The 15,046-nt window shown below is 42.8% G+C and overlaps 1 protein-coding gene across 1 annotated transcript in view; it reads left to right on the forward strand.

Moving 5' to 3' along the window:
* LOC117225398 (uncharacterized) overlaps window positions 1–14,436 on the forward strand; it is a 101,274-nt gene extending 86,838 nt beyond the window's left edge. The window contains exons 4-5 of the mRNA XM_076519245.1: window positions 3,817–4,214; window positions 5,441–14,436. Of these exons, the coding sequence (XP_076375360.1) occupies window positions 3,817–4,214; window positions 5,441–5,570 (528 nt within the window). The 3' untranslated portion in view covers window positions 5,571–14,436. The remainder of the gene's footprint in view (window positions 1–3,816; window positions 4,215–5,440) is intronic.
* The last annotated feature ends 610 nt before the right edge of the window (window positions 14,437–15,046 follow it).

The raw sequence follows: 15,046 nt of genomic DNA on the forward strand, positions 1-15,046 counted from the left end.
AATTTAACCCTCCGAGCACCAAACGAATGAAAACCAAAATAGCTTCTCGAAGAAAATGAATGTCCACGCTCAAACATACCCAATACCTTTGATTGGGATCCACAAAGTGCAAAAATAGTCAAGCGCCCGTTCATTAAATAAACTGCTTCGATATCGCGGAACGATTGAAGCTAGCGATCGAGAGCGTAAAAAAACACGTCAAAGAGATCGCCGAGTGCTTTTGCAGTGGAACGATGCTCCGAAAATTTTCTGATAACCTTCAGCGCAATTATCTGGAATTAGTTGGTGGATGATGCTCGGTTAATATCGGCTAAATCGCCGTTGCAGAACGCCGGGCGTTCGAGGAATCACGGGCTCGTCCAATTCCAGGCATCTTCCCTCGGTTTATGGAAATTGTAGAACCCGATACAGTCGCCGGGCGCATTTAATTGGCTGCATCTAAATCGCATTGCGAAATTAAACGTCACGCGGGAGTAGACTTCTGTTCTACTTTGCCGAGCAACGGGATCAATTACCGGCTCCCGGCGCGACGCGGCGCGGCCCAGCTCGGCTCGGCGTGTCACCGTATCGCGCGTTTTAATTAAACCGTGCGATTCATTAATTAACCGGCACCGGAAATTTTCGCGGGGCGGAACAGATTTTTTCTACGCCGATCACGGTCTTTGATCGCGCGCCGTTTTTTACGTGCCGGCTGAATTCGATCAGCGGCTTTTTTTCGGGACCCGACATCCAACGGGTGTCGAACCTCATTATACCAAAAGCGTCCCATATTCCGCGTCCCCTATTCCGTAGCGTCGCGGGAACTTGTAAATTATCGCGCGAATCGATTTACCGCGGTAACGCGCGTGCCTTTAATTAATTCGAATTTATCGTTGCTCACCCGACACCGCGCAAAGGCTCCGCTGGCACTTAAATGTTTTCCCTGAATTATGCAAACTTCGCGGGGTTTAACGTGTAACTTTGTTTATCATCATCATCATCCCGTAAACCTCGAAGCCGCTGAATTTCATTGGAAGCCAATTTAGGCCAATTTTTCGGCGAACGCGCGAACCCTCGTTTAACGCGATCCGAACGTTTTAATAATGTTTACAGGTATTTTCATCGATCAATTGAACCTGTGCTTCGGAATGTAAATTTGCGCATATCGCTGTCTACTGCTTTGAAGTAGTTATTGTTTAATAATTAAGAGAGGGGACGATGTTCAATTAAAAATTGTTTTCATTGCCGGCAGCTGCGCCGATCCTTACCAATACGGTACTTCGTAAGTACGGTACAATTAAAACGAAATACAAAGTCCCCGACAAATGAAAAGTCCTTCCAGCAGATATTTGAAGAGCACCGATTTCATGAGAACGATTTAACGCGGTTGATTCGATAAATCCATTTTTCATGGATGCCTTGTTCAACCCCTTATACTGCGATTTCTTTAACAGTTGTATCGATTCGACAGTGAAACAGGTCAAATTACGGTGGACAGATTAAATAATTTATTCGAAAGGATAATTGAAATTTTGACAATTTTTTGAAACAGTTGAATCGATGGACGATACATATTTACTAAGTCGTCATGCGGATTTTTATGAAAAATCAAAATTGTCTGCGTCAATGGCAAGAAATAGGAACCGAATAGCACGTTCGCTCTGTCTTTAATTATTTTTATGGATTAAAAGTGCTCCATTGATATCTTGGAACTCTTTTATTCTTTCTACCGTTTTCTATGACAACTGTTTAATTTTGCCATAAATGCATAAAATCACGGTCGACGAAGTTTCGATCATCTCGTCCGAAGTATGTCACTGATTTCGATGATTAAAGCGGTATATCTTTGGGGAAAAATGGGGGTTAACAATTCAAAAACCGTCCAGTTTATGCGTCTCCGGTCGCCGAGAGCAGACGAGCAAAAACATTGGGTAAAGTAATCGAACGCGCTGGCGCGGCCCCGTATAATTCATCGAATAAATAATTGGAGTCGAGCCGATAGTACGAAAATGATTTTTATTGGCTCCGACCCGATTTCCATCGGGCGGCATCACGTTCCCGCGGAATACGTTCCCGTCGTGTAACGAATAGGTTGCAGATGCTCGCGCGAATTCAAGCTTATCCGGTGATATTTGATTAAAATGGAAATGCGTATTAGCCGGTTCGCGGAGCGAAATTTGATCGGGAACTTCGGGATATTTTTCATGCGAGTCGGGGGACAACATCCATGAATCAGAAGTTCTTCTTCGGGAAGGGCCGTGTGCAAAGCGGACCGCCAGAAAAGGAAAAGAGGAAGAAGACGCGTCGCCAGGCGTCTCGACGCCGCGCGGACCGCCGTTTTTCCTCTCCAAACAATTGGCTCGAGTTCAAACCCGTCCTCGGAAACTTTTCTGCAATTTGCCGCCCGGTAAACAGCGCGAAGCTCGCCGCGGAGCCACCATTCTACTCGAAAACCTGCATACTACTCTCTCTCTCTCTCTCTCTCTCTCTCTCTCATTATTTCTCTCACTATTTCCCTCATTATTTCTCTCTCTCTTTCTATCTCTCACTATTTCTCTCTCCCTCTCTCTCTCTCACTATTTCTATCTCTCTCTCTTTCTCTCTCTCTCTCTTTCTCTCTCTCTCTTTCTCTCTCTCTCTCTTTCTATCTCTCACTATTTCTCTCTCCCTCTCTCTCTCACTATTTCTATCTCTCTCTCTTTCTCTCTCTCTCTCTCTCTCTCTCTTTCTATCTCTCACTATTTCTATCTCTCTCTTTCTCTCTCTCTTTCTCTCTCTCTCTTTCTCTCTCTCTCTCTCTCTCTCTCTCTTTCTATCTCTCACTATTTCTCTCTCCCTCTCTCTCTCACTATTTCTATCTCTCTCTTTCTCTATCTCTCTGTATCTATCTATTTCCTCTCCGATCCTGTCTCCAGCTGAACCACGATTATCCAGGGGCTTAAGCTGATAAATTACTTCTGTTTCTACGTTACGTAATTTCGACCGAGACTTATCGTGCTTAATGCCCTCATATCCAATTTGCGCCCGCAGTTTCAGACCGCTCGCGCTTAATCGCATGAGTCTTGCTCATTAGGGAATCGCAACTCTTCGGTAGATTAGCTCGGAATTGCCGCCGTGCCGATAGAAATTTCTTCCCTCCCCTGAGATTTAATTGGCTTCTCCTACGTAATCGAATTCGATGGAAATTGTTCTGCAACTGCCTAGACTTTCCGAAAATTGCTAGTCCTCCCCGGTCTCGCGCGTTTTCAACAGAACCCTGCTGACAAACTGGCCTGCGGCGAACAACTTCTTCGAAACGGTAAAACGAGCTCCGGGGGCCAACTTGATGGCAAACTAATGATTATTATTTTTATCGTTGTTATTCTAGTGAGTCGACTGCACCAAAGATAAATGAAATAAAAATTTCTTTCACCCTTTAATAATTTTAGTTACTTGAAAGTAATACATAAGCGTCTTTAAATTCTTTTAATATATTCATCGTTTGAAATTTCGCCAAGCAATTTGTATTATAAACGCGTAAAATTTATTAGGTTGTCTGGAATCTCGGAGAAATCTCGCATTCCTTAACATTATCTCCGACTTTCAGCGACTTTGAATAAATTCCCTATAAATGTATCTAGACGATTTCAATCATCGTACGTTAAAAAATAAGCGACGCGTCAAAATGGCGCGTTTCATAAACATAAGCTATCGATAAAAATTCCTAAATTCCTAACGATAACTATAAAATACTTCCGGGACCAGTCCGGTCTGTAAACACCGAGTTCTCTCACATTCATATCGCTAATCAGATCTCTAATCTAATCTCTAAAGAGTCCTGTGCTCTTCTGCTTTCAGTCGAGCCTGCCACCGACCTACGAGGAGTACCTGTACCACAAGTACGCCATGTTGTCGCGGTCCCGCACACCGCCGCCGCCATGGACGGATTCGACGGCGACGGCGACGACGACGCTGTCGGCTCAAAGCCGTCGCGAACTTCTCGCGAGTCAGCCGGAGCTTCTGCAGTACCTAGCCCAGCTGTCTCTCTCGCAGAGCAACAACGAGTCGACGAGGTCCGCCGGGCACCATCACCACCATCAGCAGCAACAGCAGCAGCAGCAACAGCAGCAGCAGCAGCAGCATCAACAGCAACAACAGGGAGCGGTGCTCAGGGACACCAGCTACCTGTCGAACCAGCAAGCCTCCAGGGAGCAGCAGGTCAGGACGCAACAACGCGCGAGGGCAATGCCTCCCAGGTGAGCTTCCACGGGAGCCTTTCTCCTGGCGGGAAAACCGACTCGGCACGGACCGACGTCGAGCCGCCAAATAATTTAGGTCGTCGGTCTACGGGATCACGTGTCTACGACACCTTTGGGAGGCGAGCCGAGCATCGAGCTGTCTCGGCTGCTATCGTACCAGACACTGTTCCACTCGGTTTCGGGGAAGATAGTCTCTTGCTGATCATTCGGGGAAGATAGATACCTGCTGACACCAGCGATTGCTTCCCTTGCTGACGGTCCACTTTTCCCCCTTCTATTATTTCGTTTCATTTTTACTGGATGGAGGTATTCAAATATATGTTAGAGCTTCTTATATACAGAGCGTCGCAAAAGTCACTCATAATCGGGAAGTGAAGGGTTCCTGATGTCATTTGAGGTAACTTTTTCCTCAGCGCAAATGCAATCCGCGGCTTTGTTTACGAGTTATAAGCGAAAAACACTGACCAATGAGAGACGAGATCGGCTGGCGAGAGGCGGCCGAGCGAATGAGCGGAACTGGGCTTCGTACGCTTGTTGGTTCCGCCGCCTAGCGCCAGCAGGACTCGCCTCTCATTGGTCAGTGTTTTTCGTTCATAACTCGTAAACGAAGCCGCGGATTGCATTTTCGCTAAGGAGAAAGTTACTTCGAATGATCTCAGGAACCCCACATTTCCCAATTGCGATATTATATAGATATACATATATATTTCCATTGTCTTCTTACTGTAACAGTTTTCCTTCTTAACCCTTTGCGCTGTAACAATGAGTCAGACGATGAAGATTTCATACATGATCTACTAAACACGAATGCTATTTATTCTGTCCAAATTGAAACAAAATTTGATTCTTCTGTTATGAAAATCTAAGAATGGAAATAAATAAAGACATGCCAGTGACAAAAAATCATCCGGTTCTGCCAAGTAAATTATTAAGGACGGAGAAGCGCAAATAGACTCAGTTGCGACAGAAATTGTAGCACAAGTGATTAAAAATTGTATGGCACCTTTTATTCGATTCATTTAAAGATGAATTATTTATCAACTGTCCATTATAATTTTAACATTCTCTCTTCATTCCAATTGTTCTGGTCATTAAAAAACGGTCTTCCGCGACTTGTATCATCAATGTTCGAACAATTAGCTGCCAGAATAATTCGGCATGTTGCGAAACCGCAGGAAATTGCGCGAGCCTTGCACGGATTGAGCCGACCTGTCACGTTGCAGATCTCAGAGCGAGAGTCGGGTGCAGCAGCAGAGACTGGCGACGATGTACGAGGACGGCGCGTTCTGCATGGAGACGACCGCGTTGCAGTCCGCGTTCGAGAACGGGATCTCTTTATGCAGCTTGATGTAAGACGGTTGTCGATCGAGGAGAACGAGAGGAACATAACCGCGTGGAAAATATACCTCGAGCAACGGTTCCTCGCTGAAAACGCGAAAGAAAAGAAGAAGAAACCTGTCGCGACGGATCCAGTCGAACTTCCGAGCAGATCTACGATCGACTCTGACACGATCAATATTCTCGTCCTCTCTTTCGATCACGAAGGAATGCTGGTTGTCCTTCTCCCGCAGTCGCGGTCGCGTTACGGCGACAAAAGTGCGCGAGAGAACGATCGGAGCGAAATTCCGTGAAACGAGACGAGCCAGATGAAAATAAATTCGCCGACGATTTGTTTACGCTCGGGCCGCGCGATGTATCGAATGTAACGCGATACGAATTCGAGAATGGATATTAATACCCGGCGTGGGAGCCCGCATTAATATTCAGCTGTCTGCGAATGCAAATGTTAATAATAATTCATAGCCCGGCTCGGGCGGCTCTCATCGGGAAAAATGATTTCGCGGGAACCGTTTCACAGCAGCCCGGCAAATCTCTCGGGTTGAGAGATCGACGAGCATCGGACGAGGCTCGAGAGGAGAGCCAAGTCTTCAAGCGTTCTCCAATGTTCTCCACCGAGGAAATCGATTCGTCCGGGCTTTCGATTAGTTCTCGTATCGTTCCCCGAAGATACTACCATCCGGACGTCGAACCCCGGGCCCGTTTCCGGTTGCCCGGGCTCTCGAATGATCATCGTAATTCGCACAAATCTGTCGTCGAGTCGGTAAAAGAGAAAAAAATAAAAGAGGAGAAAAAGATATGAACGCTGTCTTCGAGCGAGCATGATTTTACGTTTCGAAACCACGACGACGTCGACTCGCTCCGAGCGATCGAGCGCGCGTCGATGCTTAGGATTATTCAATCGCGAGGATTTTAATCCCCTGGCTGGTCCAGGATTTTCCGCGCCTAATTGGAATAGATGGAACCGGAGGAAGATGATACGTCGCGTAGAACGATGATTTCCCAATTGGGTTGCGTCTGTTTCGATCGGTTGCCAAAGTCAATTTAGTTTTCTCTTTGAGAGATGCAACTGTCTCTGCGCGGACTCTGTCAGGTCAAATTATTTTGCGAACTATTTTCTTCGAATGTGATTAAAATGTCGACCGCATTTCTCTGCCAATCCTCTGCTGTTCTCCTTAATTATTACAGTTAATCGCAACTGTAGGAATTTGAAATTTAGTAACACCTGAATTTATTTGTTTAATATTACGTACTATATGTAAAAAATATTAAATTTATTCACTGCATAGAATAATTCTTGAACTATATGAAGTTTTCCTTAGAGATCCAAAATTTATCAACTTCGTTTGGTATATTTTTACAGATGTTGAAGAGAAAACACCGAAAATGCAAGCTGTAAAGTGCGAAACTGATTGAAAAGTTGTGCGCATCCAAATTTGACGAATTTTCAGCGTTATTCAACTTTTGAACCAACGAGTTCCGCATATCGAAGCTTGCACTTTCGGTGTTTCTCTCGTCAATATCTGCGGGAATGTATCATAAAAAGTCGACAAATCTTGGCCCCCTAAGGAAAGCAATAGCCTATATAAATGTTATATCAGTGTACAAATAAACTAAATATTTAGGACGATGGGATCTTTATAAAGATAAACTTGATTTCGGGTCATATAGACCAAAAAAAAACAGCAGAGTTAAATTAAATAGCTCTTTTGATATACAATGAATTATTTTCTGGGACAATTGTAGAGTTTCAAAAAATGATTTAAATAAATATAATTACTTTTAAAAGTTAATTTTCCAACAGCGATCGCTGCAAATCAATTTGTCGCACCCAAGAGAATTACTGTCACCTGCACTGCGAAATTTCAGAAAGAAACGAGATTGACGATTTGTTTATATCCGAAGGAAATAGTTTGTGGGATTTAACGCGGTGCTTGTGCACGTCTGACGATTGTTTCGGCCTAATTTCTCGGCGTCCCCAGCTTTCTCGTCGCCGACAGCCGAACAAAAGGAGCCGATAGAGGATCGCCGGTTTTTTGTACGATCGATCTGTACATATGATTAATTATCCTTCGGCCAGCAACTGGACAGCGCGTTCCGACCCGTTCGATTCACTAACGTTTTTACGACGAAATGTAATTTTACGCCGACGAGTACTTGTGATCGCATCGAACCGTTCATGCAAATAGAGGTATAATTTCCCCGCACGGTGTATTCAGTCGATCTGAATTTTTCTGGTATCCTCTGAACGTTTCCCGGTTCACTGTTTTCGTTCCCCATCCGGCAATCGATGGTCGCCATCGCGCGCATTCTCCTGAAACATTCGAGTTTTCTTTAACATGACAATCAAGGGAACTATGCTTTCCCGGCGAATCGAATACGGAACGAAACTGGGTCGGCGAATTGAAAGGAACTGCACGACGGTCAGTCGATAAATCGTTCTCGTACAAAAACGCAAATAATTATTGTTGATCGGTAACGCGAACGTTCGCGGCGAGCATCGGCAAAGAGATTTATCGTTGAATTTTAATGCGTTCGCGATACGATATAAATCAGCCGAATGGAAAGCGATAAGAACCGCTGATAAATTCGAAAACGCGTTGTAACATCGATTTTAAAATCACCGTACATCCGCGTAGTCGCCAAAGAACAACAATGTACACTATCGCCTAAAAGTATCTGGACACCGGGATGATCGCAGATATCGTCGAAATATCTCGTAAATACAGTCTCTTTTATCGGTTTATCTTGCAGAGGTATAAATCCTGTGCTATCGTCAAACAACGCGAGCATGGATTATGAACAAAAATGAATGTTGGTAAAATCGCGACGGCAAAAATGTGCCACGAGGAGTCCCTTGCCGCGAGGCGGATATTTCATTGCCTGCGATCGAAGTTGCACAGAAGTCGAAACATCGACAAAATCGCGAACCGTTCGATTGATACTAAGTTTCATTAAAAAGTATTCCTATTATTTATTTATTTATTTATTGAATATGTACAGGAAATTACCTATTAATTATAAAAGCACAGTGATTTGGACTGACTTGATACCGAGTATTAAATAAGTAAAAAAAAGGATAAGATAACTATTACACCATTAATGCACTACTTGTCTGTGTCCAGAAATTTCCGAACGATAGCGTACGTCTAAACAAAAGTTCCAGGACTTTATCGACCGACCTTCGCGTAATTATCTCGCAAGATCATCTCGGTTTCAAACGGTCGGACCCGCCAGGCTCGTTACCGAGACCCGCCGATGAGTAAATTAAGAAGGGAAAATAATTAACGCCGTGTGCTCCCTGTGTTCACTACGAGCGCATTCGTCGTCGCGACAAGTTCCCCGGACAATTAATTAATCACGCGTTCGCAACCCATCCCCGACCGGCACCGGATTTCAACGAAGCACACTTTGCCCAGCCACCCCTCGAATTCGTTCGATGAGAACAAGGATCCCTGTCGCTTTCTGTTGTTGAACGTTGTCGAAACCCTATTGTTTCCAGCGATCGGAACGAGATAAGCGGATTTTCATTCTGTAGACGCGCCGGTATGGAGTTTTTATTTTTGTCACGGTAACGTTTCATACGAACGAATGTCGTAGTCTGTCCTAGTCGTCGTACTATCTAAAAAAGAAAAAGAAATCATCGGTGTTCCCGATGGGAGACACGGGAGGGAGATAGATACATTCCTATAGCGGGTAGGGGTACAAGATAATCTTCGCTGTCCTACTGTATATAAGTATTACTAAATAGAGAGACGCGGGGGTTGGCGCAATCCTCACCACGGAATCTCGATCAAGTGAACTGCAGGCAGATTCTACGGATTCAACGGGGTAACCATTCGATCCTGTCCGACCAGCGATGCTTATCCGATTCATTTCGACGTCCTCCATGCAATGAATTTCCCGCTGATCATTCTGACAGTCGTCCAACGAAACCTTGCTTGCCGACGGTAACCGTGTTGCCGGAAGTTCCAGAATTTTTCCAGGGAAACGCGACGGCACGCCAATTACCCGGACGGATGCGAAGTCCGTCGAGATCGAGCTCAATTAATCTCCGCCGCGAAAGAAGTTACACCTTTAATCTCCCTTTAACGTTCTTTTGATCTTCCACTTTCAAATTACATGCCGTGAATAATTCCAGAAAATTTCCCTTCTTGGAGGCCAATATTACCGGGGAACAATTGAAAGCACAAGCTCTCGTGAAAGGCGGCTAATTTTCCTACGGAATTTCATTTCGGAAAATTTCCTGCACCTTTTTATTTTCTGCATAATGTACCGTACATGTTTTTTTCCCCCGTGCACGTTGTTCGATTCCGCGCTTGCATTTCTCGGCCGATTTTTCCGCGGCTCCTAATTATAGGAGAGTCCCATTGTCATCGTCGCACCTCCGGCCACCGATCTCGAATTCGATAATTACGTTGTCTCGCGTCCCGGCACGCGGCAAGAGTAAGAACCTCTAATTAAACAGCTAGAAGCGATCGATGCCCGGGCAACTGGCGTCCCGGCGCGGTTCGCGAATTAACGAGACGCTCATTATTCGGAATATCCCGCCGCCGATTCAATTAAGAATCGAGTCATCAATTTTTCTACACGAATCTCGCTGCTTCGTGTCCGCTGTTTCTCCCGTCCCACCATGCCCCCCCCCCCAGCCCCGCCGCGAACCGACGACCGCGTCTGTCGCCTCCTTTTAGGAGCAACCATAATTTTAATGGTCACCGCAGCAATTAACCGTGTACAATTATCGAGCCACTTCGACGTACCGTATTAGACGATAGGAAGAGGATGAGTTGAAGTTAAGTAACGACCTACGTATAGGCTGTCCTAACGACATACAAAACAGAAAGTAGCGTGTAAAGTCGGTGTTTTAATTGCAAAACGAAACGAAAAAAATGTAAAACCATACATATATATATATATAAAAAGCACATAAACAGAAGCGTGTTATGCGTGTAGAGCGTAGAGTTACAAATTGTTCCGATTTACGTGTAATTAGACGGCAGAGAAATTCGTCGATTAGATATTAACGCAGTTTACCCTTCGTCGGATGTTGCGCGCCGAGAGCATACGCGTAATTATTGTAAATAATCGATTATTCTGCTCGGTCCACTTTGTCGGGAATGCTGTTCGTGGATTTTGCGGATTCGCGCGAAATCTGCACGCGATTCTGCGTACCACGCAAACGGGGAATAGACTCGGCAGAGATTTATTTACAGGAGAGCTTTGTCTTATTGATTATTAAAACATTCTCCACTTTTCGTTCTCAGTATTTTCTGTATTTCAGTATTTTTACTCATATTGCAATATATCTATCGATGTGTATGGACTTTACCATGTCTGTAACCAGATGTAAAAAGTATGGAAGTACATTTTTATTTTTAGAATAGAAAATCGAATGTAGAATTATAGTTTCTAATAATTTAGAATAGAAAATTAATTTAGAATTGTAATCGATTTTAATAAATTCTATACCATTGTTTATTACGAAACTCTACGCTTCAATATTAAAATTAATCTAATTTCCATGTCTCTAAACAAATTTATAAAATATAGAAATTTTATTTTATTTTCGGAATAGAAAATCAGTAGACAAATTAGTAAATGAATTTGATTGAACCCCGCATATTATTCTTCGTGAAAAGTCTTTGTCAGTTAAGAAATTATAAAGATTTTAACACTATGATGCAGCGATAAACATAAATAAATTCGCTGAAATTCTGCAAAGCATTTTGATGATGCATAATTATATAAATTAACGAAAAGTGAAGTTTATTTGTGAAGTTTCTTCGAAAATCAGCGTTCCTGACTGATTAATTAACGATTGGGAAAGGGAAAGCAGTTGTCGAAATTGCGAGAACATTAACAAAATGGCGGCGCCAGCAGCTTATGGCATGAAGTGCTGGCTTGTGCGCGCGTTCAGGTCTCCGGCACAGGAGCAATGCGAGGAACTATAATGATTCTCTTCGTCCAGAGGAACGTCTGTTCGTCCGAGAATCCAAGAACAGCATTCCGCAACTAATAATCGAGGCTCTCGACTCGAATGAGCGTCACTTCCGATCGTTTAATCACACGAGACGGATGTACGATACTCGTTAAGGACTCGTGGCTGTATATAACGGTTACCATTACTTCGTGGAGGATATAAAGTATGCTTGAATCGCTTCCAAGTAGTGATACCTTGGGAAATGGATCGGTAACGTTGCAGTAGATTGCGTTTGTTTCCTTTGAAAGTCACGCGAAAGATCAAGTAACTTAACAGAGAACGTCAATGAATTGTCTACGATTTATTCAACAAATTTGTTGCGTCGTTATAGATAATTTATATCGACTTTCTATTATCGGTTGAGGTTGTTGTTAATAGATTACGGATTTTATGCCATTTTCGACAAAAATGTGTCAGTGCTATTTGGAGCAATGAGCAGATTAAAAATGTCCAAGAATGTCCATGTATTGGATTTAGCTGATTAAATCCATTAAGGGAAAGGATAACTTTTTATTTTGCGTCTATTTATCGAAATTGATGCGGACAATCTTTATTTTTCGTAAAGATCCGCGGTTTAATAATTACCGTACCTCAGACTCTGTGAAATAATGTCAACGATTTGTCGATCGAGTGACAAATATCTAAAACTATTCGATGCACTGTTAAGACATTCGAGAGTTGATCATTGTTTCAGTCGGCGAATATGTTGTCGCGGTGTGGATCGATGGATCACTATGACTCGAACCGATTCGGCATGGGCGTACTAACACGCAGCACGAATGACCGAAACCGTTGCGTTTTCTAAACGATAAGATCAAGCCGAAAAATCAGGCAGTATATATAATTAAATGTATATTAATGTTGCGAAGAAAATGAGTCGTGTAGATTAGGATTCGCGGTGCTTGCCGTGTTTAAACAATCTAATGTTAACGAATCCGAAGCCGAGTTTCACGCCGACGCGATACACACGTGATTCTCCTGTTCGCTATCAACCAGGCAAGTTTTTATTCGTTCTCCTACACGTGAGTTTCCGGCGAGCGAGAAGATTCTGGTCGCCGGAACATTTTCAAGAAAGTAAGAAACTCTATTTCATGATGGCTGGATAATTAGACAATTTGGCGAGGGCAGAGATATCCTCGTTAATTATGTTTTACGGTGTTTCTTTGTGAAATGTATTAAATTGCAGAGCATGGTTTTTAGTTCTTGAAATTCTGATCAAATTTTCATTCTGCGATTACTGAGAGACAATCTGTGAGATTAACAAGTTCATCAGATCGTCCATAAATTAATTAACCGACATTTATTCGTCGATATTTAAAATTAATTTTAAATTAACTCAAAATTACTTTTAAATTAACTGAAAATTACTTTTAAATCAACCCAAAATTACTTTTAAATTAACTCAAAATTAATTTAAAATTGGAACAACATTTCTAGACTCAGATATTTTATGCAAATACATATTTCAACCAAAAAAAATGTAGAACAATCGGGACTCGATAATTTTTGTTCATCTTATCAGGACTTTTATTACACAATAAAAAACAAACAGCGCATTAATAATTTCTTTTTTAATTTTTGAACGAACCTTTTATGCTGGAATTGCGTGAACTCCAAAATCCAGCCAACGATAGTCGCACCGTACCTTAAAATAAATTGTTGTGTAATGAAATAAATTGCTGGGATTTTGCGGAACGTTTCGTGGCGGTTGATCTGTCAGTGACGGTTCGAGTGACAGCGACAGGAAAATCAGTCTGCGAGCTGACGTACCTCTAAGCGCACACGGTCGATCGTTAAAACGACGCGGATAATAAATCTAAAGAGACACACATGTACATTAAAGCAAACGAAACAAAAAAAAAATGGGAAAAAAACGAGAAAATCAGATCGAGGGATATCAGTTGTCCCGAGGTGCGCACCGTAACGATCGCGTGACAGGTGTGTGGTGTATCCAGGACTGCCAAAGAGCGCGAAATTTCTAAAATCTGTAGCTTTCTTTCCGCGAGGGAAAGACGCGCACGCGTGCGTACTCGCGTTCGCTTTCACAACAAAAAAACCCCGATGACACGATAAACGGAATAATTAAACGCGTTGTTTGCGACGCCATTCTGTATGGTTTTTTTTTCTCTCTCCGTTCGACACGAGATCGACCCGTCGAACGTTCAAACGAGTTGTTTCAGTTCGGAATTAATTGCAATAGCGACTGATTGCGACTGCGTTCAATGAAGTATTAATAATTGTGTCCGACCGGATGCTGTAACAGAAACGTCACGGCGGAAAAAGCGTTTTCCATATTTCGCGAGAGGTTAATTGAGAGGGCGTAGCGTGTAAAACGATAAAAATAAAAATACGTCAGAGAGAGAGAGAGAGAGAGAGAGAGAAAATATAGCATACAAAGAGTCAGAGAGAGAGAGAGAGAGAGAGAGAGAGAGAGCGAGAGAGAATATAGACATACAAAGAGACAGAAAGGTAGAGAGAGCAAGAAAGAGAGTGAGTAAGAGAGAGAAAGAGAGTGAGAAAGAGAGAGCGAATGAGTGTACGCGTGAATGAAAGAGAAACTACGATCGTACTTGTAGATGCATTACTCTGGACATAGAAATATTTTTCTCATCGTCGTCGTGTACCTCGTATTTATTTTTCCGTGGATGTCGATTACTATTTCCTGCCGTCGAGCACAATGACGCGTTCCAGCTGTGCCAGTCGTAACGATGGCGGAATAACGAGGCGGAAAAAAGAACTGGCAGAGGAGAGGCGCGAGAACGCTCGCGAGAAACTAATTGTAAACGTTCTGTCGGTAACGCATTAATGAGGAACTAAAAAGCTGAATTGCTATGTCATATTGTATGTTGTGTATATTATGAATGTTTAGAGGACCAAGAAATATACTGTACCGGTGTAAAACGGCCGCCTGATCCCTCCTCCCGTCTTCTCTGTACTAATTGCTTTTCTTTCTTTTTTTTTTTGCACTCCACTAGTCTTTAGAATTTCGCCCGCGAGGACATTTGGTAAATTGAATTACTGGTTTTTGGCGATAGTATCGCGTAGATGTTATCTTTGATAGAAGGAGAGAAGACATCGGAAGACACTTTAGAGAAGACATCGTGTCATTGTAATAGGATACTAATTATTAGATCGAGGATTTTAGGCATTTATGACGAAAATCGACGAGTGCGATTTAAAGCAGCAGACAAACTGAAGGAATTTAAGCACGTCGACGTATTAATTTCGGCTCGTTCAAATTATTAAGGGAACAATGAAATTTTTATTTGACCCCTGCTTCTTACAATTAATTCAAATTCTTCGAATTCTTCAAGTTTTTTAGAAGTGTAAGAAAATTATGTTGAATTCTCTAGAAATTTTTACCAAATCGATCACGATTGATTCGATACGTATCGATCAACGATCACTGAAGAACTGAGGAGACTCTGCTTAGTGTTATTATTGCACACCCATTATTCAGGCTATAAATAATCCCCTCTCCGGAATTAGTATCAACGAGTTTCACAGCACT

This window comes from Megalopta genalis, chromosome 2 (genome assembly GCF_051020955.1).
Source record: "Megalopta genalis isolate 19385.01 chromosome 2, iyMegGena1_principal, whole genome shotgun sequence".
NCBI classification, from domain to species: Eukaryota; Metazoa; Arthropoda; class Insecta; order Hymenoptera; family Halictidae; genus Megalopta; species Megalopta genalis.